We start from the raw sequence: 27186 nt of genomic DNA, 5'->3' as shown, positions 1-27186 counted from the left end.
ATCTAATTATAAAACATTTTATAGTCCGACAATCAGGAAATGCATGGTTAGCTTCTTTACTGTGATGGCAAAACTTCACTTATAAACCCATTGCGGTGAATAATTAGGATGCTCTGATGTCATCAAACCATTTAAAATGAACTTGTTCTGTTTTTAAAGACATGAAAAATCAGGTACAGTAGCTTTAACTTCAGGGCCAATGTCTAAAGCTGTATGTAAGGTTAAACTGATACAAAGATAGCCAACATAAATGAATGGATAATCTGATTGGACAGTATCTCCTTCCATTCTAATTTACTGTAGTGTTATGGACCCCTAGAAATCAGTCGAACATGCATAGTGAGGTTCATGCAGGTCCTGTACTGTGCTTTGTGCCTCCATATCAGCAGTGCTCACCAGCTCAACAAAAACAACCAGAGGAACCTTCAGTGTAAAAAAATATAAAAAAAAAAAGAATTAAATAATACATTAATCATTGATATAACAGAGGCTCTCCATGGTCTTGCAAAAACCAAATCAGTTTGTCAGTTCCTTGTTTTGGTTTAAGCATCCATTTGGCAAAAGGAGTCCTATATGTTGCTTTTCAAGGCTGTAAACATTTTTGCCAAAGTTTTTAAGTTGCATTCGTTTAAGTGTCATCCTCTTTGGACATCACCTCCTTCTCAGTATTGTCTTTATCGTACTTATTCCCGTCTATGTTCGCACAGTTCCCGGGCGTTGGAGAAGCAGAGGTTGGCGCAATGCCATTTTTCTCGGGATTTGCTGTCATTTTGTCCATATCGTGATTATTGTCAGTATCCACAACAGTTTCCTCTTGTCCAATGTCCTCATTTGGCGAATCCTCCACCTGTCTGTCTATATAATGTCTGTAGGCTCTCTGAATTACCGCTGCAGAGGTGTCTTCTAATTTGCGTCGCAGTGTTGTTGTGATTGGCTCGTAGGACACTTTGGAGGGGTTAGAAGCCATAAAACGTTCTTCCATCTGCCCCCTTAAAATGTCCATCTCTCCCCCTTCTCCCAAAACTCTTTTAGTGAACGCAAAGAGGATGTCTAAGCAGTGGATGCGCTCACCACTCACCATTGGTAAATCCATTGACATCAACTCCATTTTATTGGGTTTGGCTATGCGCAAAGGGGAGGCCAAGGCATCGGCAAAGTCTGACAGTTTGTTGTATTCCATAAACTGGGTTGCGTTAGGATCAAACTTCTCCCAAACTTCATAAAACATCTCGAAGTCATCCTCATTCAATGGTTCTGCGCTCTCCTCTGTGGCCACGCCAAAGTTCTCCAGGATCACAGCTATGTACATGTTCACCACAATCAGGAAGCAGATGATAATGTAGCTGACAAAGAAGGCAATTCCCACAGAAGGAGTTCCACAGTTTCCTTTCACTGTACTTCCAGGATTCTCTGCTTGTGAATCACAATCCTCTGGGTTTTTGTTCAGGATTGGATCTAGTAAGCCGTCCCAGCCGGCAGATGTGGTGATCTGAAATAAGCAAAGCATGCTGTTGCCAAATGTCTCAAAGTTAAAAAGATCATCAATCCCAGATTCTTTTTTGACGTATGCAAAGCTGGACATGCCAAAGATGGCGTAGATAAACATGACTAAGAAGAGCAGGAGGCCAATATTGAACAAGGCAGGAAGTGACATCATCAAGGCAAAGAGAAGCGTGCGGATTCCCTTAGCACTCTTGATGAGACGCAGGATGCGGCCAATCCTAGCCAGACGGATGACTCGGAATAACGTGGGTGACACAAAGTATTTCTGAATCAGCTCCGACAGGAACATCCCTAAATGAAAATGCAATCTTTAGTACCAGTCAAATGTTAACTTTACATTTTAGTTGGTAGATGTAGTGGCAAAATGCAAATACAAACTCTATGACATTCGATCATATGTCCTTTGAACACATGGGTGATAAGTTGTTAACTAATTATTGTGTGGTTTAAAACAAAATATAAGCTTTTGATATTTATACAAACACAATTTACAAAGAAAAAAAAAAATCCTGTACACATTGGGAATGAGGGTAATGAAACAATGCAATATGATGATTTGAATATAAAGTTTTAGTTGATAATATTTTTTACTGTACTAAATCTTCATTACATTTATTTGACTAAATTAAGACCAAAAACTGTATTGTATTTTAATTAAAAGATTGAAAATAAAAACCAAAAATTGCATTATTATTATACATTCAAGCATTTTTAGGAGCACCTGACCAGCACAGAACCTTGAGCTTCCTATCTTCTCTGTTTTAATACACTACACCTTAGCAAAAGAAAATAATGACTTACCAATGATGGACAGAATAACCACGACGAAGTCAAAGATATTCCATCCATTGGTGAAGTAGTACTGGCGCAGGGCGATCATCTTGAGCAGACACTCTCCAGTGAAAATACAGATGAAGATGTTGTTGATCACATAGAGAACGTTGGTCTTCTCCTCAGACTGCTCGGCTGTCTCCACCATCATGGCCACCATATTGAGCCAGATCAGAACCATGACGGTAATATCAAAAGCTTGGTTTGTCGCCACGTCAAAGATGTATCCCTGGAGTTCGTTCTGGGAAACACAAGAAAACAATTATATAGTAAGCTACTTAAAGGTGCACTGTGTAACGTTTCTAGTGGAGGGTCTGCCATTTGCTTGTTTCCAGTGAGATGTTACTGCTCTGCCTGAAATGTTAAACAGTATGGCATTAAACATATTAAACCCATTGAGACAAGCATGTGACACCAGCAGGTCAGATCTCTGGCGAGGTGACTCCACATACAGTAATTGTTTGCATGTTTCTCAAGGTATTTTTGACCATCTAATAATTAAATAAATGCAAGATATATTAGTCTAATTGGCATACTGTGGAACATTCTAAAGCTAAAGCAAAGCAATATCATTTCCATGGAGACAAGCAGGTGACGAACCTTGAATCAGGCAAGGTACATAGTGCACCTTCACCACCAAGTTCGTAAAATCCTTAGTTTGTTGGCTTACCGATGGTCTTGGAATGGGTTTTTGTGGTTTCTTTGAGCCCAGCTTTTTCATAGCGTTGTAATATTTTTTTTGCTCTTCAGTCATAAAAATATCCTGACCTCCAAAGTGCAGACAAATAACACTTTACATTAATTGTGTTATTTTTAAAAGATTGATTTCAAATTTGATGCAGTGGGTACTTATCTTTTTCTTCTGTTGGTTAAAATTGTCTATGATCACACCGATAAACAGGTTGAGGGTGAAGAAGGCCCCGCATATGATGAAGACAACAAAATACAAGTACATCTTCAGGTTGATCTCATAGTCTGGTTGTTCCTCTTGCTAAAGAAAAGAACAACACAATGTTATACAAAATATGGACTAGATTATAATGCATCGGATTTATATAGTGCTTTTTTGGACACACAAAGAAGCTTTATTCATTATTCATTCACACCGCACTCGGTGGTGGTAAGCTACTAGCACCACTGACGGCAGCTGGGGCTTTAGGGCAGACTGACAGAAGTGAGACGATGCTCTCCGAACATCACCAACATTCACCCACACACACACCCACACACCCCCACACACGCGCACACACACCCCCACCCACACACACACTAGATTAAGACACATAGATTAATTTTATTCATACTGTGTAGTTGTGTGAAATACCTTGCTCTGAGAATCAACAGCAGGATACATTATGTTCATCCAACCCTTAAATGTAGCCTGTAACACACAAGCAAATCCTAATTTATTAAACCAAATATAATATACATTCTGTCATTTTACACTGTACTTTTTGTTCACAAATGAGTCATTTCTGTCTAAGGTCAGTGAGCACATAAACTACAATGGGTATATTTATTTTCTTATTTTACAGATTAAATATGAATAGTATCAATCTAGAACTGCTATCTTAAAGACCATTTTATTAACAATTATCAGTTACATTGTATAATATAACTGAAAATTCAAAGTGAATCTGTTTCTGAAACCATTTTAGTACAAGCAATTGGGCTGTGAAGCTGAAGGTCTGTTGTTTTGACCTCTGCTGTCTGAGTAATAAGTACACAGAGGAAAATCAGATTTCAAATCCTGCCTACATTTTTGGGGGCAAATATAAGGAGATGTAAAACTGCTGCGGTGATCTGATAGACAATAGACTGAATAATTGTTGAGGGGTTGACGATTCCCTTGTCAGAGCTGAAGCTCAAATAAGTAAATATAAGATTTAGGGACCACTTTTAAAATTAAAAAGTCATAGGCGTCAATCCTGTGGGTGCTGAGAGGGAGAGCACCCACGCATCTCTTACAGCGCCCATGTGAATTTCCCCCGATCTTATTCTCAATCTAGTTTTGCGAGTGCGTTTACAATATAACGTAATGTCTTTCACCCCTCCCCTCCTTGCACTGTCATCTCAGTGATTTCTGCGGGTCTGATCTGAGGACTGGGGTACCTGTGTTTCCCTCGTGTGATATTTACCTCCTTGACTGGGCACAAAGCAGCGACCACAAACAAAATTTAACATAATAGCCTAAAGGCCTAAATAAACACTATTCACTAAAACTCAATTTATTACAGCCTAAGAACAAGAACACCAGAAAAAGTTAGATGAGGATACAAGGAAGTCCAAACAGAAAACACATTAGCAAACTCTAGCATAAGTAAAAGTAAAAACTCGCAGTAAAAAGTGAAATATATGTGTGTGTACATGTGCATCCGGGAGTATGCATGCGTGAGTGTGTGCGCATGCACTGAGCACCCACTTGAAAAAATATATCATTCTTATGATTTGACTGAAAATAAATGGGTTACAGCTTTCCCTTTATGTCTGACATGCCCAGTAGCTTCACAGTTCCGTTTTATCAGATCAGTAGACACAAAGGAATAAAGCAAGAAAAATTCCAAGGGCCCTCCTCACTTACTTACCACTTGCAACAGTGCTAGGTATCCCAACCCAACATTGTCAAAGTTAATTTTCCAAAGCTTCCAGTGTCCATCCGCCTGACTTAAACATTCCGTTTTGTTCCTGACTTCAGATGGGGTGAAGACAACCCCCGAGGTTTTGTTCACGCAGTAATAGTACTTCCCTGCCAAAAGGTTCACCCCCATGATGCTGAAGATGAGCCAGAAGATTAGACACACCAGCAGCACGTTGAAGATGGAAGGAATGGCCCCCAGCAAGGCATTGACCACCACCTGCACACACAGTGATCTTCTTTTACTCTATGAAAGAAGCTAACACCAAAAATGCTAACATAATGGTAAAAATCAGGAAAACACAGAAATGAATGTTCAGCAAACTGACATACAAATGATTAAAGGACATTGACGGCTGTGTGGTAAAAAATGAGGAATGAATGGGGACTGGGAAAAGACTTCGACATAATTCACTACGTTATGGGTGCTGTATTAAGACATCTATATTATATGTAAAAACAGAAATCATAAAACACCTTGTAGAGGTAGGAGGACTCAACAAAATGTGCTTACTGTAAACAAAAACATAAATAAATCATGTTAAAGAACGTAGAAGAAATCCAAACAGAACAAAATATAGTTTATGTACAGTGTAGTGTTCTTCTATACATACATAGTATGTATAAGATGCACCTCACTGTTTCTTTAGAATGAGAATAACCCACCATTATATTAGTGCCATGAATGTAGACCAACACAGTATGAAAAAGCGAATCAATAAATGCTGCATTGATTTAATCTGCAGACAGATCTCTAATGCTTACATAAGTGTAGGCCAAAATTTCTGTCACTTTTATAAATGTACAAATCTGAACAACTTATCTGATAATTTTACATTGTTGCAAAATGTGTCATAGGATGGGTACATTAAAATCAATAATAACTAAAGCATATAGATGGTATAACATTTGATGTTGTAAGTTTGGAATGAGATAACAAAGCAATGCTTCTATCTTTAAATTGAAAAGTGCTGAGCCTGCCTAACAGAATAAGGTACCAACAAACTGTAAGACATATCAGCAATAGCAACCTCTAACCTCTGCAGACGATATATTAAAGATCAATTACCAGACATGTGACTGACTACTATGGTAAATCCCCTTTGTCTGCTTATGTGTAGCACATGGAAACAAAAGAGCTGGACAGAGAGGAAGAGGGAAAAGAAGGAATGCCTCCTACATGCAACAGAGTGGTGTTCTTATTGCTGTGTGCCCAGATTAGATGGGTTTGTGTTGTGTGAGAGCATTAGAGTGGGAATGGAGTGAGGAAGTAAAGTGTCTCTTACCCGCATGCCCTCAAAGCGCGACAGGGCCCTCAGGGGCCTCAGAGCTCGCAGGGTCCGTAGAGACTTAATGGCACCCAGCTCAGAATAACCCATGGCATTGGCCACCATACTGACCAGAGACACCTACAGCAAACACCAGACAAATTATTATTTTTAATGCAGTTTTACTTGTGGTAAAAAAGAAAGAAGAAAGAAGTCCCCCACCCCCCCTAATTTTTTTCTGTCATTTACTTCTGATCACCCAAATCTATGTAAGTCTTCTCACATCCACTATAAGGAAGTCCAGCCAGCACCAGGCGTTTGTGAAGTACTTGGCAAACCCATATGCAGTCCACTTCAACAGCATCTCCAGGATAAAGATGTATGTGAAGATTTTGTCTGTGAACTCCAGAATTACTTTGATGGTCTTTCTCTTCTCAATGTAAACATCCTCAAAAGCCTGGAAAAAAATATAAATAGTAACTTAAACATATAACAGAACAACCTACCACTGAAAACTATAGATAAAAGATGTTCTATATACCAGGGCTCCGCTGCTGAGCAGGATCATTAGGATGATGAAGCTCTCAAACCAGGTGTGCTCCACGATTCGAAAACAGGTTTTCCGTAAATTCCACCACATCTTACACACGCCCAGCTCCACATTCACCTGGCAGCACTTGAACTTCTGAACCAAGCCTGCCCAAACACAAACAAAGCACTTAATTATTACTTATGTATTTTCATGACCTTGAGCTGGTCCTCTATCACTGTACACAGTTCATTGTGTGAGCATCATGTGTAATTACATGCGGCGAAGCATGGGTCTGGATCCATAAACTCGTCCAGTTCAAAGTCAATAGACTCTCCTCTGTCTCCAGCTGAGCCAAAGTCCACTGTGCTCCCCTCAGAAGAGCTGAGCTGACCATCGTCGTCCACATTCTGAGAAACAATCAAGAAAAGTTAGACAGTTAGAATATTTTATAATAAAGGTTTTCCTGCCACAAAAAAAGAAAAACAAAAATGAACAACAGATGCAAAGGTGCAAGAGGGGGATATGTAAAATGAGACGCGATAGATCAGTGGTCCCCAACCACCGGGCCGTGGACCGGTACCGGTCCGTGGATCAATTGGTACCGGGCCACCGGCCGTCCAAGAAATAATTAATTATTTCCGTTGTATTTATTATCTGAGTCTGAACAATCGTTTATTTTGAAAAATCTTTTATTTTGAAAAATCTTTTATTTTGAAAAATGACCGGATTCTCTCGGTTACATTTCCGTCACTTGAGCGCCGACAACTTAACCACTTAGCGTTCCGACGGCCCGCGGGCGCGTATTGCGTAATTTTACGAAGCAGTTTTGCGTTTTAAACATGACGAAACGGACAAAACAAAGGAAGTACGCGACCGAGGACACTGTGGATGATTGTACAAGTTAAACTAGAGGCATCTCGGACCTGGAGCGGTTCGTGGAACCGAGTGAAGATCAGAGGACCTGATGTGCTGATGGACTGGATGCTGTTCCTGATCGGTAAGCGTGGTTTATTCTGCTATTTCAATTCAATTCATCTTTATTTCGGACTCGTGGTCCATTCAAAAAACAGACAGACAGTAACAATACAAAACAATAGACATCTATGTTTTAAAAAGACAACCATACCAATGTCTCCACATTCTGGATTGGTAGCGAATTGCACTGCATCTTATGCTTGTGAGTGACAGTAGAATTTCATTTTCTGACTTGTTCAGTCTGCAGATAAACCTGTACATTAAAGTTCTCAGTACAGCTTGCAATGTATTCACACGTGCGGTGACAAACAATTCAGTCGCACTGGTCCATCGTGGCCTCCTCAAGAGCACCCGCAACGCGTCATTATAAGCCACCTGCAGCCTCTGTAGACTGGCTTTTTTGTACTGAGTCCAGAACTATTGCTATTAACGTAATTGTGCTTCAAATGTGTATCATGTGTAATCATTAGCATTAGCTAATGCCAATCTGCGCCCCCCGACCACCACCAATCATCACGCACACACCACTTGGGTGAAGTGTCTTGCCTAAAAGCTCTAACCACTGAGCCACTGTCACAGAATGACTGTCAGTGTGTTCTTAGTTTCCAGTGTGTGTTTGTTTACATTTTGAAGTGTGTGTGTTTGTTCACTGTTTGCAGTGTGTGGTTTGTAAATATATATTTATTTGGACCCATATCACTTGTTTTGACTGTATTTTATATACAAATATATATTTTATATTGTGTTTTGATATGATATATAAATGTACAGTAATAGAGCAGCTGGGTGTGCAGATACAGATTCCTCTCAGTGTGAGTTTTCAGTAGAGCCTCACTGATGTCTGTGGGTTGAAACATTCAAAAGTTATTGCACTTTTTCCAAACGTTCTCCAAATGTCTTCATTCGGATCAGTTTGGAGAGGCCTGGACTTACTCATGATAAAATGATTGTAAAACTCTCATTTTTATAGGTATTGACCTCAAATTTGAAATGTAAGTGGTCAACAATCTTGTCAGTTGAGATATAGTGTATTTTTGGCCCCAGCTCCTACTGCAGCTTTCTACACCTTCATTGTCACAAAAAGTTTTTGGCGAGGATGAGAACTTTTTTTTTTTATGTGTGTTCCAAAGTGTATAAATGCTCAGCAGACAAACTTACAGTGATTCTGACGCCTGTGGGTAAAACTATAGGGTGTTACCTTTACTAAGACCCCAAACTTGTGTATTTACTACTGAGGGTTCAATAATGGTGATTATTTTAATTTGGAGAGGTCAGAACAAAGGCAATTTCACCAAAATGACCCGGAATGCTAAGGGGTTTTTAACCCACAAATTACGGTAAAATTTTCAAGCGTTGGCCGGTCCACGGTGATAAAAAGGTTGGGGACCACTGCGATAGATAATCCAGCTCAATTCAACACTGAGGTTTTGAGCAAGTTTGCTCTCCTAACAGTGCAACATTACATCAAAAATCCAAAACATTTTGCAATGTCTATGTCAGAAAATTTTCTAAATTAGGTAAAATAAAAGAAACACCAGCAGCGTCTGGCAATCTACTCCTCTGGTTTGCAATCATTTTGGGCTTTCTGATCACCACTTACTAATAGCTTTCTCAAGCCTATAACAGGACTATAACAAGTCTAAACTAGGGCCATAAATGTAGTTATTTATTTATTATTTTTTAAAGTTGACTATAGTCAGGGCTACAGAGGACCTAGACCTTGTTATATACAAATGTTTACTGTATATTTTATTGACATTGTGAACAAAGTAAATAAACAATTTGTAAAATTTCTCGTCCACAAAGCGCTGCATTAGTTCAAGTTGTTGTGGAGCTTTCTGCAGGGTGTGTCTCCTAATAGCCACAGGATGAGCACAGCCTGAATGTCTTTCCTGGAGAATGTGAGAGCACTTGACTGTCCTGGGAGCCACTAATGCAGTGCTCACAATGATGGAAGCATGTTACTGCCAAACACTTACAATTTCACCCTCCTCTAACTAAGAATGAGCCCTTCTTTTCACATTTCTAATGGGCTGAAAATGCAAACTGAAAATCTAGGCCTACAAAAGAAAAGGTTACATTTATTCAAACATTTATCCAATGAGGGAATTAGTGCTTCTTTGTCAGGTCTGTGTAAGCCACTTAAAAGGATACAGCAGCAGTAGCAGCACTCAGACTGAGAAGGCACATAATGCAATCTGCACATTGATAGTTTTCCTGTTTATATGGCTTCTCATGAACAGATTGTTGGGTATAACACAAAAAACATATTGGCCTGAACTGTGGACTAAGTGCTTTAATCTGACAACTTGTACCATGAATAGCAGTGACCAGCACTCAAAATCGTCCCGATCTATTGCACATTAAAACATTATCTAAGGCTAAAATGGAAGAAACTGAGATAAACTATGATCTAAAACATTGTAGTGCAATACTATAGCAAGCTCACAGTTTGGTTTGATGCATAATGTAGGAATTGCAATCTAATTAAATTATAAACATAAGGACAAAAGAAATGATAGAGCCATGGTTCTGGTGCCAATTTCACATTGTGCCATTTGTACAATGCTCATTGTCAACAAGAACCATGTATTTCAGTTACTGTACTGTAAACATGTATTGGAGTATTAGAGAGTCATTATCACAATTTTGTTTGCCTTTGTAACTATTCATTTTGCAACAGTCTGTATCCACACACATTCACAGGTGAAGAGTCTTCCCCAAAGACACAACAACAGTATTCATCTATGGGAGCAGGAGCCTAACCTGAGTCTGTAGATCTGACCGCTCTACCATTGCTGTTTATTTCGGGAGTGGGATTCGAACTGTCAACCTTTTTATCAGCAGACAAGCATTCTACCAAGTTAGTAGCTACTGCCACTCCAATTCCACTGGCATTCTACCTATTGTATCTATAAACATGCCGTGCATCTTAAACATGCCGTAATAAGTTTCTATACAACATATGTGCTTTCTCACCATATGAAAGGCTGCTAAGTCCGTGGAAGAGCTGGTGAACTCATCTGTATTTTGGTTGTCAAAGTCGGACTCTCCTGCTGCGATGGGCACGCTCACTGTCAGACTGGGGTTATTTATAAAGGACATAATAGAGTCGTCACTTCTGCTGCACACAATATACTTGTCCCCCTCCTTGTCCACACCGGTCACCTCTCCGTTCCCGCTCTTGGAGAACTCTTTGATGGTGTGGTTCGGGACCCCATTTGGCCCCAGACTTTTGTGGAGATCTTCCAGAGACTTTTCCTCCTCTTTTTTCTTCTCATTTCCCTGGCAGGTACTGCACATGTTCTGCAGCAGTGACTTCATGTAGGTGACGGCTCGGTGGATGCGTGCGAGGGCGATCTGGAGGTTGTTGTCAGTGTCGTCCTCTGTGGCGGCCAGGTTATCAGCACTGAAGGAGCTCAGCAGCAGGGCCAAGAACAGGTTTAGGACCTATGGGAACAACAGTGAAACTCTATGACAAATATACAGGCTGTTAGGGTCAAAAATACTTGTAGCTAGTTTGGATCATTAGGAAGTTAGTGTGCGATTGTACAATATGCACAGCCATTGACTTGACAATCGAGCAGAGATGGATAGAGCAGCCAAAAAGACTACAGTTAAATAATTAATTTAAGTGTCTAAAAAGGTAAAATGCCTGCTAACAGCTTTGGTCACTTAAAAGGCTAGGGAAGAGTAATCACATATTTTATCTGAGTATTTGTTTGTTCCAAAGTATGTCAATTTAATGTATCTATCTCCATGGGAACAAATACAGTAAACAATACTAAATTACAGGTCAGAGGATTAACACCTAAGTGATGTGTAATTATATGTTTAATGCCATATTGTAAACCATTCCAGCCAAAGCAAAACATCAAGCCAGCTCAAGTAAACTTAAATGCAAAATTTGTAATCAATTCCTAGCCACCTCTGCATTGGCAACACTAGTTTCTGTAGACTCTTTCATAATTCACACGTTTTCACAAAACAATTTCATAATTTTAGCTGAATGTGTTACCACAAGGTTTCCGATGACCATCACCATCATGTAGACGATGATGCACTTGGCCTGCCCTGCCACCTCCATGCAGTCCCACATGGTCTCAATCCACTCCCCACACAGCACCCGGAACACGATGAGGAAGGAGTGGAAGAAGTCGTTCATGTGCCAGCGTGGAAGAGTGCAGTCGCTGGAGATCTTACACACACAATCTTTATAACTCTTCCCAAACAATTGCATCCCCACTACCGCAAAGATAAACACGATAATGGCCAGCACCAGAGTCAGGTTGCCCAAGGCTCCAAATGAGTTTGCAATGATTTTGATGAGAGTGTTGAGAGTGGGCCACGATTTAGCCAGTTTAAAAACTCGCAGCTGGGAAAAGATGGAAGAGATAAGTGTTAAAATGCACATACATCTTGATATACCTTGTACAAGAAAGGGAAACACACTAAATTGGAAAGCTGGGGTCCTTCACGTGTGTGTGAAGAGAAGTGTATAGTTTGGGATTCCTAAAAGATTCTGGAAAATCTATGCTTGGAACTTTTGCTATAATGTTGTACCCGCATTCACACATGTAATAACCCAGAGTATTTTATCTGTCTCCCTGTCGAGAGCTTAAAATACTTGCCTTCACCTTGTGATGTCATTAGTTACCAACCCAGGAAGTACTTTTCAATGTTTTTAATAAGCAAATATGAGTTAAGTTAATCATCATATTTTCAGCGCTCAAATTCCAATCACAAATTGCATTCAGATCTGAAACTGGAAGCTATTGTTTGTAGCCAAGTTTTAAGGACTTAAATCCTTGCGCCCACTACTGGTCTTTGTGACATTTTGTATGCTACAAAATTAAGGCTGAATAACTTAAGCACTTTTTGTTTGATACATATACATTATTTGATGCTAAATATTACAAAATATCAAATCCTAGGCATCCACAGCTGGTTACTACTGAAATAGTGCGTTAATATGGGACCATTAATATCTGTGAAATACCGTAATGCCTCTCATTGCTTACTTAAAGATTAAAACACATAACTAAAATCTGGAAAGTTATTGAAATGTATTTTTTTGTTTCAGTTTCACTTTTCAGCAATAAATAATAAAAAAACAGATAAAAGAAACAAATAAATATAAACTTTGACAAAATCCTTACCAGTCGGAAAGCTCTCAGAATACTTATCCCAAGTACAAGCTCCAACAAACTCAAGGTGACAATAACCCCATCAAAGATATTCCATCCTTGTTGAAAATAGAAGTACGGGTCCAGGGCGATAATTTTGAGGACCATCTCTGCTGTGAAGATGCTAGTGAACACCTAGAACATATAGTATTATTATTCGTTATGAATAAAAAAAACTAACCAATGACAATTAAATACACACTATTAAATCTACTCACATAATTTCCCACATTCAAGACAGAGGTGAATCTGCCACTCATGGGGTAATGCTCCATAGCCATAAACAGAGTGTTGAGTACAATGCAGACTGTGATGGCCAGGTCTGTGAATGGATCCATAACTATTAGATGAACCACCTTCTTGACCTTTAGCCAAACTGGGCAACACTCCCAGATGAGAAAGGTCTGGGCAAAATGGGACCAGCAAGGAGGACACTTCTGCCTAGATTCTTCCAGTTCTGAAGAAAAAATACATGAATAAGTATACTTCATAGTGTACAAGATTTTCTGGATAATATGTTGCGTTCACATAACACTACAACATTCTACAATTCCTATAGTTTAAGCAGGAGGATGGGTCAGATTTCTATGGTGAAAGATGCTGTTACTATCTGTGAAATTACTGGGCCTATCTGCATGAAACAAAAACTGTCACAAATGTCTCCTCTGTCAGCATAGATTAAGAAAAACATGAAATTATTTCTTCACTATAGCTTCAGAAAGTAGTGCCATTATTCAATCCCAAAGATGTGATTGTTGTCAGTTGAAAGGGCTTTTTAAGATTTATGATTAAAGATGTGTTCCTGATTTTTACTGCCTTAAAAACAAGTTCATTTTAAACGGCAGTGGTCTAAAGTTATTCCTCACTTACCTTATGCATTCTGAGCACCCTAATTATTCACTGCGATGAGTTTATAAATGTGTTCACAACTCTCAGAGACCAGTACCGTGAAGGTGATGCTAACAACTTGCATGCTAACAGACACTAGACTATAATTATCAGACAATAAAATGCGTTCTAATTAGATGCAGACAGACACATTTTGATTTCAGGTGCTGCTGATGCAATGTATCTGTACTGGGGAAAGACAATTCAGATTTTGCTCAGACACATGGGGGAAAAAACCAGGTAGGGGTCCTTTAATATGTATCCACAAATTTGTGGATCCAATCCCTGACAAACAATAATAGAGTTCAACAATTGTAGATTGCTATTATTCCAAAAACAATAATTCCATCACGTGAACGCAGCCTATAATATCATTTTGGGTACATACCTTCCATTGTGCTTGTGATAGCGCTGGCCACACTGCAGGTCCTGTCTCTGGTCTGTACACCGTTAAGGAGGTCCATGGCATGTGGACATTGTTCTCCTGCCACGTCTGTGTCAGCTGTGTCAGGCTAGAGGAAAAGAAGATTCCATTAGAGTTGTAATATATTGTACAGTAATATAGAGTGATGAGAAAGTGTCCAATCAGCCTTTTAGCATAAAAGCAATTAAACCCCAAATGGTAATGCATGGTTTTATGTTATATTGAGGTATATGTCATTTACTTCTACCTGACATAACTTATATAGTATTATAAATTTGGCACAAACAACAACAAATAGCAGACATACAGTGCAGTACATACAGTGCACAAAGCAAGGACAATGGTGAGCTGCAATGGAAAACCAAGATTTATGGCAAATGATGACAATGTGTTGGTCTGGCCAGCCATTTTAACCTTGTAAACATTCAATTAATAGCAGCATGTTTGTGAACAAACTTAAGTCACCATGAGGTTTACAATAAAATGAACAAAGGCAGGGCCTACTGTTTAAATTAAGTATTTGTGGGAATGTATTTTTCTATGAGAAAATACTGAAATTACTGAGAGATATTTGTGAAATTATAGTTTCAGACTATTATTTCACATAAATCTCAGACCACTTGAGAATGCCAGATCTCGTCTGATCTTGTCTGAATCCAAGCAGAGTTGGGTCTGCTTAGAACTACTGGAAATGTCAGGTGGGTTTGGCCACAGTGCACACTGTCATTGTGACTCAAGACACTTCATCTACCTTGCTTCCGGTGTCTATGTACACTGGTACACGAATAGGAGTGTGTTACGATACAACACATCGGATGGAAATGAGATCATATCTACAATCTGGTGCATTTAGAGAATGTGTCTCATGTATGTTCATTAACATGCACTGTCCTGGCCAAATAAATAGCCAAACAAACAAACAAATTAACAAAACAATGAGTGTGACTGGCCAGATGATGGTTGTATCTACGAACTCAATAAAACCTCACAAGACATTGGACACTGCACAACTAGGTGAAATCCAGCAAAAGAAAAAAGCGATGATGTACACAGAACACCCAGTATGGCTTGGCCGGACAACACTTCCTTACGTTGCCACCAGGGGAAGCGTTGTACGCTGTCAGCGAAGACATGAGTAAGTCCAATGGCGAGGGTGGGAGGGAGTCTCCACCCACATGAGTTACTAGACCGTTGCAGCCCATTGAGTTGAGCTTGATGTCGTTGGGCGGGAGAAAGATATGTGGACAGTAGCTGCACTGGCTGACACTGCTACTCTGACGCTCTCGTCTTTGTGGAAGAAACACAGAGCCCCTCATACTCAGGGCGTCCTCAAATATGCTGTGCTCATCATCAGCAAACTCGTTCTCAGAGCCATTGTCCAGCACATGGCTCCGCACGCTGTACATGCTATTTCTGCTGTTATGACGCGATGAGAAGAGCGGTCCGCGAAAACTCAGAAAAGACTGAGAGAGAGAGATAGGCTTGAGTGGATGGACAAACAGATATACACATAGACACAAGACAACAGAGAAAGATGGACATTAGGGAAGAAAGTGTGACAGTGATAGTTAGAGTGGTTAAAAGTGCACTATGTAACTTTTGTGGTTGGATGGTCTGCCACATACTTTCCTCCATAGAGATGTTATTGGTTTGCTTTAAATGTTCCACATGTCATGTGTCACTTCTGAAACATTTGCATGCCGATGGCCACAAGGCTAGCCTTTCCAAATTGCAATTTGTTAAAAAGAAAGTCATAACACACATCATGGCATTAAATTTATCTATCTTGCTTTTATTCAACAATAAGTGTTTTTTTTTTTGTTCCAAAAAACATGCATTAACCGGGTTTGCCTCATGACCAGTGTTGTACCTGGTGAGCAGAGGAGCACTTGCGCTCGTAGCTGAGCAGGTTGTCTCCTTCAGAGAAGTGACAGCACATCTTCCTCAGACTGTTCTGGGACTCAGACTTGGGAATCTTCTCGTCCGTCCCTTTGCCCTCCTCCTCCTTCTTCTTCCACCTCCTGTTGCGTCGCTCTTTGGCACTTTTGGAGCTGAGTTTGGAGGCATCGGAGGAGCTCTCTGTGCCACTGAACTTCTCACTGCTCTCTCCAGTCTCTGCTGCAGCTGCAGCTGCCTAGGACATGCATTCACAAACGGTGATGTTCATTGCATTGCCTATCATTCATTTGGGCTGTGCAACAAACATGGAAGCTTACAAGAAAAGAGAATGGATTCATTTTTTTGGAAAATGGCTTTACAATATTTTTGAACTCTTCAGATATGAACCTGAGCCAAAATGTTTAAGTACGGGAAAGTCACAAACTAAAATAACCTTGAATGAAGAACAAACACTGAGTATGAAACCATTATAACCATTATAGCTGGGTAAAAGTGCATAATATGACTCCTAGTTATTGAGAATTGCATGTAAGTATATTTATAAACGTTCAAAGATTTGATACCTGACTGTCTTCTTGTTGTTTTTTCACCTGCTCCAGCATGGCCTGGAACTTCTCCTCTTTCTCCTTGGCCTCGTTTATGGTGGCCTGGCTCTGCTCCTCATAGGCCATGGCTACTACAGCCAGAATCAGGTTGATCAAATAGAAAGAGCCGAGGAAGATGACCAGCACAAAGAATATCATGTAGGTTTTTCCTGCAGCTCTTAATGTCTGCAAAAAGAAAAATACCTAAAGGTCATTTTAATTTTTTTCAATTTTAATTTTCTGTAAACCATTTGGCACTACAAACAGTAAACACAGTAAAATCTCTAAATATTTAATGTTAACATTATGGATATTAATACTTTGTATTTTAATATTATCAATAATTTCCGTGCTAAAACAACTAATATAGAAATGTACTTTGTTAAAATTGAAAAGAATAATGATCTACAAGATAACATTTTTTCTGGCGATAAAATGCCCATTGTTTTTGTTGGCAATTTTCATGATTTTACAAAATGTACCACAAGCAATTATTGTTTTGTTTTATCGCAGTAATCAATTAAATCGTTATTTGCACCATCCCGAGTTTATTGTCCCCTCCCTAGTCACAGATAATTAGGTCCACTGGACTGTGTTACAATATGGCAGACTATAAAGTAATCTAATAAATGAATGTAGGGAAAATTATGACAGCCAAGAGCTTTATAATAATAAAAAACAAATTAAAATTACAATTATAAAAGAATATAAAATTCTTTGTTTATTTAACCCCCCAAACCAATAAAACACATAGCAAATAGATCAGTTGTTTATTAAACTTATTTTAAGTCTGTATGTATTTTTTGTAATAACTTGAACTCAAATACTAATGCCAAAAAGCACATTTAAATTAAATACATTTTAAAAATTGTTTATACTTTCTATAATAAAAAGTGAAAAAGGTAGGGCCACATTGATCACTCATCAATCTGTTTAAATGTAATCAGCAATGAGATTTTTAATTCCTGTTTTCCCCTTACCTCAGTATTGCCTTGTTTGCTCAACACATAATGATCCAGCCTGCTCTTTTTATTAAACACTCATTCACAGACCTGTAGGCCTATTCATAGAGTGTTTACTCATATCATCTTTGTCCCACATGGAAATATAGGATCTGCTGTTTGCGCACAGGCCTGTTTGAACACGATGTCCTAACTTTTCATTGTTGCTCTCTCTCCTGTGAGGGAGGATGGTGCAGCCCCACCCTGAAGCAGCCATCACAGCCTCTTTATTTATTCAAGCAAGAATACATCCTGCTCCATGACCAACCCGAGAAGTATCCTTCATAAATATTTTTGAGCTGACAAACAAAAATGTCACTTTATAATGAAAAGCAATTAATTAAGTTTGATAAATGGCAAGTTGTCATCTGAGGCAGCCACAATAAATGTTTGATTAGCTTTTAATTTGCTAACAGTTGTAAGTGACAACTGTATGTGGTTATTATCAACAAAAAATGACAATATCCTATATTTAGGATTAGAGCTCTATAATATAGTAGACAAAGTATACAGCTCCTGTAAAGTGCTCTCCTGCCGACCAACTACAGCGAGGCGACAGTATGTTTACCTACAATTTGCCTGTAGAGCACTGCACGATTTTGACCGAGTGCAATAGAAGATTACTTAATGGGGAAAAGACGACTTATATTGTGGTTGATCAAGTGTGTCTAATATTTTGAAATCTTAGTCACAGAGTGAGCCACCCTCTTACTCCATCCACAATCTATCTCTGTTAAACATGTGACCAATAGTAAACACAAGCGCTTCGTCAAAGTAACAAAAGAGATTGAACCTGAACCATCTCCCTATTTCCTTTTCATTCATTGATTTTTACAAACACAAAAACATAGGACGTAACTCTAGCCCCAGCTCACCATTACAACTATGGTAACTTTCCCATACGGAAACTAGAGCCTGACATTCCCTCAAACAAACTTAGTCTCAGGCCTAACTGATTATGTAATGACATCCATAAATCTCATCAAAGAAAAAAAAGTGCAGTGGACACTAGGCCTCCCTGAATCAAAGGATATTCATTCACATAGGCCTACTGGTCAAACCACAACCACCCAGTACTGCCATAATATTATAAGCCCAGACCAGCAATGGAACAGTAGACATTCAACAGCTTCTACAGCAACAACTTCAAGATGCATTTCTGTCATTATAAGTCTCAAAGAACAGCATGAAAAGGTTAAAACCATATGTTGTCCATTGAGTAAATAATAGTGGGTATTATATCATTATTACATCAAATTATGGTCTGACCCTGTGAGGGGCTGCCAGTTTGGAGAGACAGTTATGTGATACTTTTTCTGTTTAATGCAGCTCTATATTACTCACACAGTGTTTACTTTTCCATGCCCACCGGTTCTTTCAGCCTCTGTTATGTTCAGAGTGAATGACTGACAGGAGGCAGATAGCTTTATTTCCTTCTTAAATTCAACATAAAGCTGCTAAATATATTAAAATTGTGACAGAATAAAAATCTAAAAAGAAAGCACTTAAAAGAACAAGATATGGTTGCCATTCTGCCCATTCTTAACTTAGCTTAAATGATAAGTAAATAAAAGTCACATTTACTAAATAACTTCAGCTCCCTACCTGTTGGTAAAGGTTCTCCCAGTAATCTTGTGTCATGAGCCTGAACAGGGCAAGGAAGGCCCATCCAAAGGAGTCAAAGCTAGTGTAGCCAAAGTCGGGGTTGGGGCCCGCGGGGAAGCAGGAGTAGCCCTCTGGACAGTGCCTGCATCACACAGAGAAGACATTCAATCTGGTAACATTAAACCTGCCTATGATGTAGCTATTACTTACCCTGCATCACTGCCATTTCCGCAAAGCAATGGGTCTCGCTTATCTGGGAGATAGTAATAATTACCTGGAGGATATAGGACATTATCATTTTATTTTTTTAGACATTGGCACTGTATCTTCTTACTGCATCTTAGTATTTGTACATTGTACTTGAGCGTGTAGAAGTCTGTATAAAGATTCACTACTACATTTTTACTAATAATTATGCTATTTGAGGTTTGGTCAGTATTGCTTTTTTGAGCTTCCTTACCTACTAAATCACTAAAGTCAAGCTCTAGCACCCACAACACATGCAAATTGGGATTAAAAACCAGAACAAAACCAAATGTACATAAGGACTAAAGCGGTATCAAACAAGCACCAAATCAGGAAGTGTAAATGCAGTAAGTAGGGTTGTAAGATTCAATTAGCAAATCACAAAGGCTGAAATTTTAGATTCACCATAATTTATTCTGCATAAAAACAGCTAATCCTGTACTGGTAGTTTAGATCTGCACAAACATGTTCTAAATTGTGATTGTTGTAGTTGTCAGTTCATATTTCATTCTTTATTGTCAATTCTGTATCATCTGTACTTTGAACAGAATCCTAATATTAAAACATAAATCGTAAATCTAATCGCAATGCGGTGCTTGTCAGACAAAAATTGCAATTAGATATTTTTCTCTGGAGTTCAACTCACTTTTGTTAAGTGAGTACTCAGTCCAGTTGAAAGTTTGGGAGGTGAAACTTCCATTGGGTGGAGTGATGAGACACTTGTGACTTAGGTTTCCTTTAAACAGCTGTAAGCCGATCAATGCAAAGACACTGAGGCAGAAGACAGTAAGGATCATCACATCTGACAGCCGCTTTACGGACTGGAACAAGGCACCTACTATGGTTTTTAGTCCTGGGAATCAGAAATAAAACATTTAATAAAAAAGAAATGTTGTACAACATACATATATAAATAAAAAAAGGTTTACCTGGAATGACTGAAATTGCTTTGAAAGCTCTCAACACCCTGAATGTGCGAAGTGCTGAGAAATTCCCTAGATTTGCGAACTCTGTAACATAACTGAAGAAAGCTAGTTTTATTACATATACTATGCAAAAGAAAACATGAAAATGTATTTGTTATGGAGATCAGGATTGCGTTGTCACTAATGCTGAAATAACCTTGTCTTGCCAGCAAGAAGGGACAGAAATAGACTGTTTTATTTGTGAAAAACATGTAGAGGAAAGTGCTTTGTGCATTTGTGGATGGGTGGATTTAAGTAAAGTTTGATTTTTCGCCTTGTTCCAGTGTTGTCGTGCTTCCACCGATCAACATGAAGTCATTGTTTGAACATTCTGCTCACTGATTCTGATAGTTTTCAGTGAGAGCCATCCCAGACTGACGTGTAGAGCTCATGTCAGAGGGCTACACATATTACTCTGTCGAGAGCTACGTTAGGAACTATTATTAATCTAATGGGGATTTTGACATCACACCACTTGATTTAGGGCTCAATTAAACTTATTTTAATGTAACAAGTCATTCCTTTAGAATTCTAAGGTTTCTGAACATTTTAAAAGCTGTTGTACAAAAGTCATTGTAAAGATGTACTTACGCCATGACAATAACACAGAAGTCCAGCCAGTTCCATGGATCTCGTAGGAATGTAAACTTCCCTATACAGAATCCTCGTGCTAGAATCTTCACTAGAGATTCAAAAGTGTAGATTGCAGTAAATGTATACCTGTTAACACAAGGGGCATTAGTCACTTATAATGAAAAAGTACACTAATATAAACACTCAAAAGTACAAAATGTATGCTGACTTTAAAGATATTATATAAGCTTTTTCCACTTAAATATTTTAGGTTAAATTAATGTGCATATTTCAAGCTCATTATCAAAAAAAAAAGTTATTATTTTCCTTTCGCTCAACATGAAATACTTGGATAGAAACATGTGACATCATACAGTCATTTAAAGGTGCACATAATACTTGTCTCCATGGAAACATTATTGCTTTGCCTGACATGTTTCACACTACGGCATTGACTTGATCTGTCTCCATGGGACAAGTGGATAACGCCAGTACACCAAATTACAGGTCAGGTCTGTAGACAGGTGACCCACAATACTCACGCATGTTTATCAATGTATTTTTAGAGCAATAAAAGCACCGAAATACAAGATATATTAATTAATGCCATACTGAGGAAGATTCCTGGCAAAGAAAATACATAGTGAACCTTTAAAGTCAACATATCCTTTTTTTTCATATTAATTCAATACTTACTCTACATTTTTGGCCCAGTCCGGCACATTACTGAAGGTCATGAATACACAGTTGGTGATAATAGTGCACATGATTACGATGCTGAACAATGTGCAGTTTGTCTTAAGGAAGCAAAACACATAGCAGAGCACTGTTCAGCAAAAATTTTATACCCCAAAATAATGTATTCATCTTGTAAAAAGGATATGAATGAACTAAAATCCAGATTGACATTCTTCTGAGGGGGTTAAAGGGGCTCAGCAGGTACAAGGCAGGAGTGGCATTGAAGCGGAAAATGACCTTTCCTTTGTTTAACACCATAAAGGTCTGAAAGGAAAGTACAATGTCAGTGCTTTGAATCACTTGTTAGATAGACAACACACAAAAGACACACAAAGAAGAATGGTGTAATATTGAAATTTTAAGAACAATGCAAATTTAAAAGGATGGTAACTGTTTTTATCTTGTTCGCCGGGACTTAGTATAGTATTGTAAAAGCTTGATCTATACACAGTGTGCTGTCTGTACAAATTCAAGTCAATGACACCCATGGACTTTTTCTTATAGTTCTGCTGTAGTGATGACAAAAACTTCATATGTTATTCCAATGGTAAAATCACTAACTCACAAATTCAGTCAGGTTTTTAACACACTTTTACAAACTCCTCCTTGAGCATTTGCCAGAATGAGCTCAAATTTGGTGAAAATGATCTAGAGGAGTGAGGTTTTTTTATACAGGTACTATGGTCTTTGTGTGGTGTAGCCGCACACTTTGCCCAAAATTCTGAAATTTGTAATGCCCTTATTTCTGTAGCAAAGAGGAAGAGAAGACACAGCTGTGAGTGAGGACCAATCACTGCCGTATGTGGCTATATTTATATATAATGCTTTTTCCTTATTATTTGATGTATTGTTTTAATTATCTAAAGTATACTCAATAGTCTAATGTTGCATATGTTCAAATCTGGTTTTGTGTTCCTCTAAATGGTAGGTCACATATGGTGTAACATAAAAAAGGAGTAATAGCATTTCTAGGCTGGCAAAAGGAAGGCATTTACATTTAGATATACTATGCTTAAATAAGTGTTTAAAAAAGTCTAGTTCTGGTTAGTTTCTGCAACACAGAGCAAAAAAAATAAATAATAGAAAATAGGTTATTGTAGAGTATGCATACTTTCTGATTGCTGTAATATGGGTCCAGGTCCTCTAGCGGTGTGGACACCAAGCCCCTAGGCGTGTCCCCGTACAGCAGAGGCAGGGGCTTCCCCGCCTCCAGGTCACTGTTGGGCTCCAGGCGGTTCTCGTCATTGTTCTTCCTCTTCTCACCCTTAGGCCTCTTTGCTTTCTCTTCAGCGATCCGATTCTCGATGGCTTTGAGAGACTCCCGGGTGAATGGGCGGAAGCTATCTGGTCCTGGTGGCACAAGCAGCTGCTCCATCTTTTCATCCTGCACCTTCAGAGTGGACAGCTGACCTTCAGCATGAGAAACCCCTGTGGAACAGCAACATCACAAAAGGGACAGTCAAATATCTGGATTCATAAAACGACGAGATATGTTAGATATGTTTAGTGGTATCAGAACACCTAAATAAATCAGTCTGTGATTTGTTAATTACAATAATTTAAATTGCAATTTTGTTTTGATTATAATTAACAAATTTAACCTATTTCAGTCACACCTCAGCATTGCTCTGCTGGGTTTGAGAAGACATGACAATATATAACAGCTCTGAGTGGTATCGAAAACCATAAAAATAATAATAACTATAATTACTATCACTATAATGGATACAGCAAACATACCTAAATAAATAAATAAAATATTTGTTCACTGTTGAGTAATAATTGGAGGAGTTTTCTAAGATTATTTCCAATTTCCATGAATCTATACATTCCATTCTCTATTATCAAACACAGAGCATTGTAATGTGAGAAGACTTGTTCACTGTCAAATGAGCTAATTCAAACAGAGAGGCCAGAGGAGGGTGTGGTGAAGCCTCCGGAAGTGGCGTGCGATAATGAAACCAGCTTCCATGACTGCCGTGCACATAAATTTCAGACAGCTCTGGTAAAATTAGATCCAATTACGGTCCCTTTCTTTAGATAAAATTAAAAACTGACATGACAATGATGTATTCCAGGTAAAAATCCTCTTCCAATTGGTTCATCCTTCAAAACCCAGGGGTGATTTTTCCCTCGGAGCCAGAGCCGTAGTGGGTGGAACAGATCTATCCTGCTAATAGGCCTGACTGCTATGATGATGTGTTAGGCTGAACTATGGCCTATTAAATATGAATGGACTACAGACTGCACTGCGCTCTCCTTGGACATGCACTCGGGTTGTCAAAAGTATCGACAATCGGACACTAATCAATATTAAAACTAGCATTGAAACACACTCTTTTGAGCAGGTATCAATACTAAAAGCGTCACATTCACAGGACAGAAATTAACCTTTTCTGAATTGCTTTAGAATGAGCTTGGGCTGTGTCAGAACAAGTATAAAATCACACAGACAAGTACATGCCCATGGACCATTATCCCTGGACACTGAGGGATTACACAGATATAAGGCCACGTGGTAATATAAAAGGAAGTACTATGGTTTAATGTTGAAAATCACATTCTGTCGTCTAAAGAAAGAGTGTTTTTTTATCGCTGTGATTTCATAATTACTAATATGCACAAAGTATAACAGCGGAATACTGTGACTGGACTTCCACATTGTGAGCGGTGACGTATAAGAAATCAATGGGGAACGTGCTTGTCAACACCCCGCGGCACTGGCATTCACACAGCCTGGTATAACTGAATGGAAGAGGGGGTAATGTCATCATACAATGGGGTGGTCTTTCTTTAAATAGATGTTTGTTCTAAAATTATTATTAGAAAGACATGTCTAAAGTGCTCTTACAAGTGCCGTTTTATAATCCAGTGTAGGACAATTAATATAGTTATTGGAATTATGATGTGGCATTAACTGTGATCACTAACCAAAGCACAGGTGTGACAGAATGAGGAAACTGACCAAACAGTTAGTTGATAATAATAAGATACTTCAAAAATATATATACTGTTACATTTTTTACAGAATTTAACCCAGATTAAGCTAAAGTAATGTCTCTTGAAAAGGTAATCGTGATGAAGAATATTTATAGAAACATATTTATACAAAAAAATCAAAACCACATATAATTACTATGCCTGATGCTTTTAATTTCTCAATTTTCTACACAATAACCAACCATACTTCAGTGAGTTTAGGCATAACCATCAGTAGCGGCTGAAGTAGTGGACACTGCATGCATTAAAACACATTTGTCACTGAATATAATATTGTCAGACTGAGCAATTGAAAACACAGCCAGACTCTCCTGTCACCTGTCATTAACATCACAATCATCAGTGCAGACTTACTCTAGATGAAACCTCCACCTCCTCCTTCACAAAGATATGCCCCCATCCATCCACCCTCACCCACTTAGGACCAACAACTCCTGATATGAGCCACCTTAAAGGCTTCAAACAGATCCACTTGACCATATCTCCAACCTCTCTACATCATGACCCCGTCTACGCATAGAGCAAATACATTTCCTCTGCTCTGAATTGGACCGAGCAGTTTAATATTTGCCATTCATCATCATCAAGTGTCTGAGTACATGTCCATCTACGGCCCTGAATGAGGACAAGCCTTGGAGTCATGCCACCTGTATCACCTATAAGTATAATCTCACTTACAGCTTGTCAAAGATGAAGGCAACGTCAATATTTAATGAGAGTTACTCATTTAAAAACCAAATTGTATTGATTTCAGAATTGCCTTATTGCTTTCAGACGTCACTGAGTAGACCAGATGCACTAGTGGCAGATGTAAGTGTTCCGCAGTAATAAAATTAGTCTGGATCATTGATTGAAAGTCAGTGTATTTTATTTTTTCAGCTTGTTGAAATTGAATTTGTTTGGAAACAATTTTCGCAAATGTTTTGTATATACAATTGTGATCAGGTGATGGAAGATAACTGATAAATTTGTAATACGCATGCTTTGACCAATCTTACAAGAGGTCCTCAGTGAGTGAATGTCATGGCAAGGTATAGGTGAGCGATCTGATGAAAAATTAGTAACATGGCACCTGCAGACTACGTTTTCCTTCACAGCCTCACGTCACTGAAACTCAGTCTGTGCCTCAAGCAGTGAGAGAGGCCCCATTATTTTAGTTGTTTAAAGTACATGTCATAGATTATGTAAATATATAAATGTGTATTTGAATGAACGATATTGTCTGAATATTGTCATTGAGATAATCCAAAAGTACATTGAGATATTTCGTTTTGTCAACATCACTCACTCCTACTTCAAATCAGATAATTTTAGTTCTTCTGTATGTTAGTCTAGACCTATTTATTTTATTGGCAAGTGACTAATCAAAAATGTCTAAAATAAAATAAATAAATAAAATAAAATTAATATTTCTCAAAATTCCAAATGATACAACACTGTCAACTTCCCGTGTGCATTTGACATGACAGTACAGGATGATGTGCCGGTCATTACCCCATGTCTCCTTAGGGACCAGCTCACTCACAGCTCTTAAGTGCGCACATGTAACTCTTACCACCGCCTCTTGTGCTCTAAATGTTCACTAAATGCTGGCATCTGCCTCATTTGGGCGTTGGCAAAATAGCAGAGGACGTGGTACCATTAAAACAGGTCTCCATAAAGGAAGATTTATGATGGGAACGCACAAAATGACAAGGGTACACATGCCAGGCTGGCTGAGTGCTGAGAGCAAACAGAGCACAGTAAAGTCTAATTGACAATCTAATAGTGCTGTTGACAGTCATGTAAGCAGGAAGTCATCTGAACTGGTGTGGGCTAATAATTACAGGCATGTCAATTAACCACAGGAATATAGTTGCATTTTGTCTATTGTTTACTACATTTGTACTCTATTGTGTGCAGGCTTTATAAAAATACCTACCCACAATAAATACTGCAGGAATATAAAGCAAAATAATACTATGATGAATAAAGGATAAATAGAATTTTTAAAAAGAAAATCATGTTGTTTTTTACTACACATACTTTTACTTTTTACCTTTTTAAAATATCCAAAAGATACTATATATATTTTTCACATTTGCAGTAGGTTATATGTAGACTACTTGGTATTATGTAACTTACCACTAGTTTGCCATCTTTGCCATGCGCAGCCTCACAGCCAAAACGCCTCAAAGTATCTTAAAGTTGAATACAAATACTTCAAAGAACAAAAAGTAGCGTCCCCAGGCAGTGTTTCTTGCTTGTCCGGTATTTCCCAGCACTTCAACAGTTTGATCCGCCCGTGGTGTGTGTGCGCCAGTGAAAGCACTAACCCAGAGCTTCCGGATGCT

At 38.6% G+C, this 27186-nt stretch overlaps 1 protein-coding gene across 1 annotated transcript; it reads right to left on the bottom strand.

Moving 5' to 3' along the window:
• Positions 1–285: 285 nt before the first annotated feature.
• Positions 286–27071, bottom strand: scn1laa (sodium channel, voltage-gated, type I-like, alpha). The gene is made up of 28 exons (XM_055230437.1): positions 26978–27071; positions 22965–23281; positions 21999–22117; positions 21812–21901; positions 21134–21262; positions 20507–20598; positions 20224–20430; positions 19542–19605; positions 19332–19473; positions 16705–16911; positions 16113–16376; positions 15334–15705; positions 14207–14330; positions 13149–13387; positions 12904–13065; positions 11763–12119; positions 10724–11194; positions 7044–7176; positions 6779–6933; positions 6521–6694; positions 6256–6378; positions 4920–5189; positions 3659–3715; positions 3188–3325; positions 3005–3109; positions 2305–2575; positions 651–1794; positions 286–391 (listed from the first exon to the last, which is right to left on the bottom strand). The coding sequence occupies exons 2-28, from the start codon at positions 23226–23228 to the stop codon at positions 316–318; spliced, it is 5949 nt and encodes a 1982-aa protein (XP_055086412.1). The 5' UTR covers positions 23229–23281; positions 26978–27071; the 3' UTR covers positions 286–315.
• Between the last annotated feature and the right edge of the window lie 115 nt (positions 27072–27186).

The sequence above is a fragment of the Periophthalmus magnuspinnatus genome, chromosome 21 (assembly GCF_009829125.3).
Source record: "Periophthalmus magnuspinnatus isolate fPerMag1 chromosome 21, fPerMag1.2.pri, whole genome shotgun sequence".
NCBI lineage: Eukaryota > Metazoa > Chordata > Actinopteri > Gobiiformes > Gobiidae > Periophthalmus > Periophthalmus magnuspinnatus.
The sequence above is the reverse complement of the archived record's forward strand: the minus strand, read 5'-3'. Positions and strand labels throughout refer to the sequence as shown.

Excerpts from the sequence above, each read along its gene's own strand:
- scn1laa (XM_055230437.1), bottom strand. The coding sequence starts at position 23,228 with ATGGAGCAGCTGCTTGTGCCACCAGGACCAGATAGCTTCCGCCCATTC. Across the intron at positions 15,706-16,112 it reads AGTGCTCCTCTGCTCACCAG|TCTTTTCTGAGTTTTCGCGG; the intron begins GTACAACACTGG and ends TCTCTCTCTCAG. Across the intron at positions 6,695-6,778 it reads TGCTCAGCAGCGGAGCCCTG|GCTTTTGAGGATGTTTACAT; the intron begins GTATATAGAACA and ends ATTTTTTTCCAG.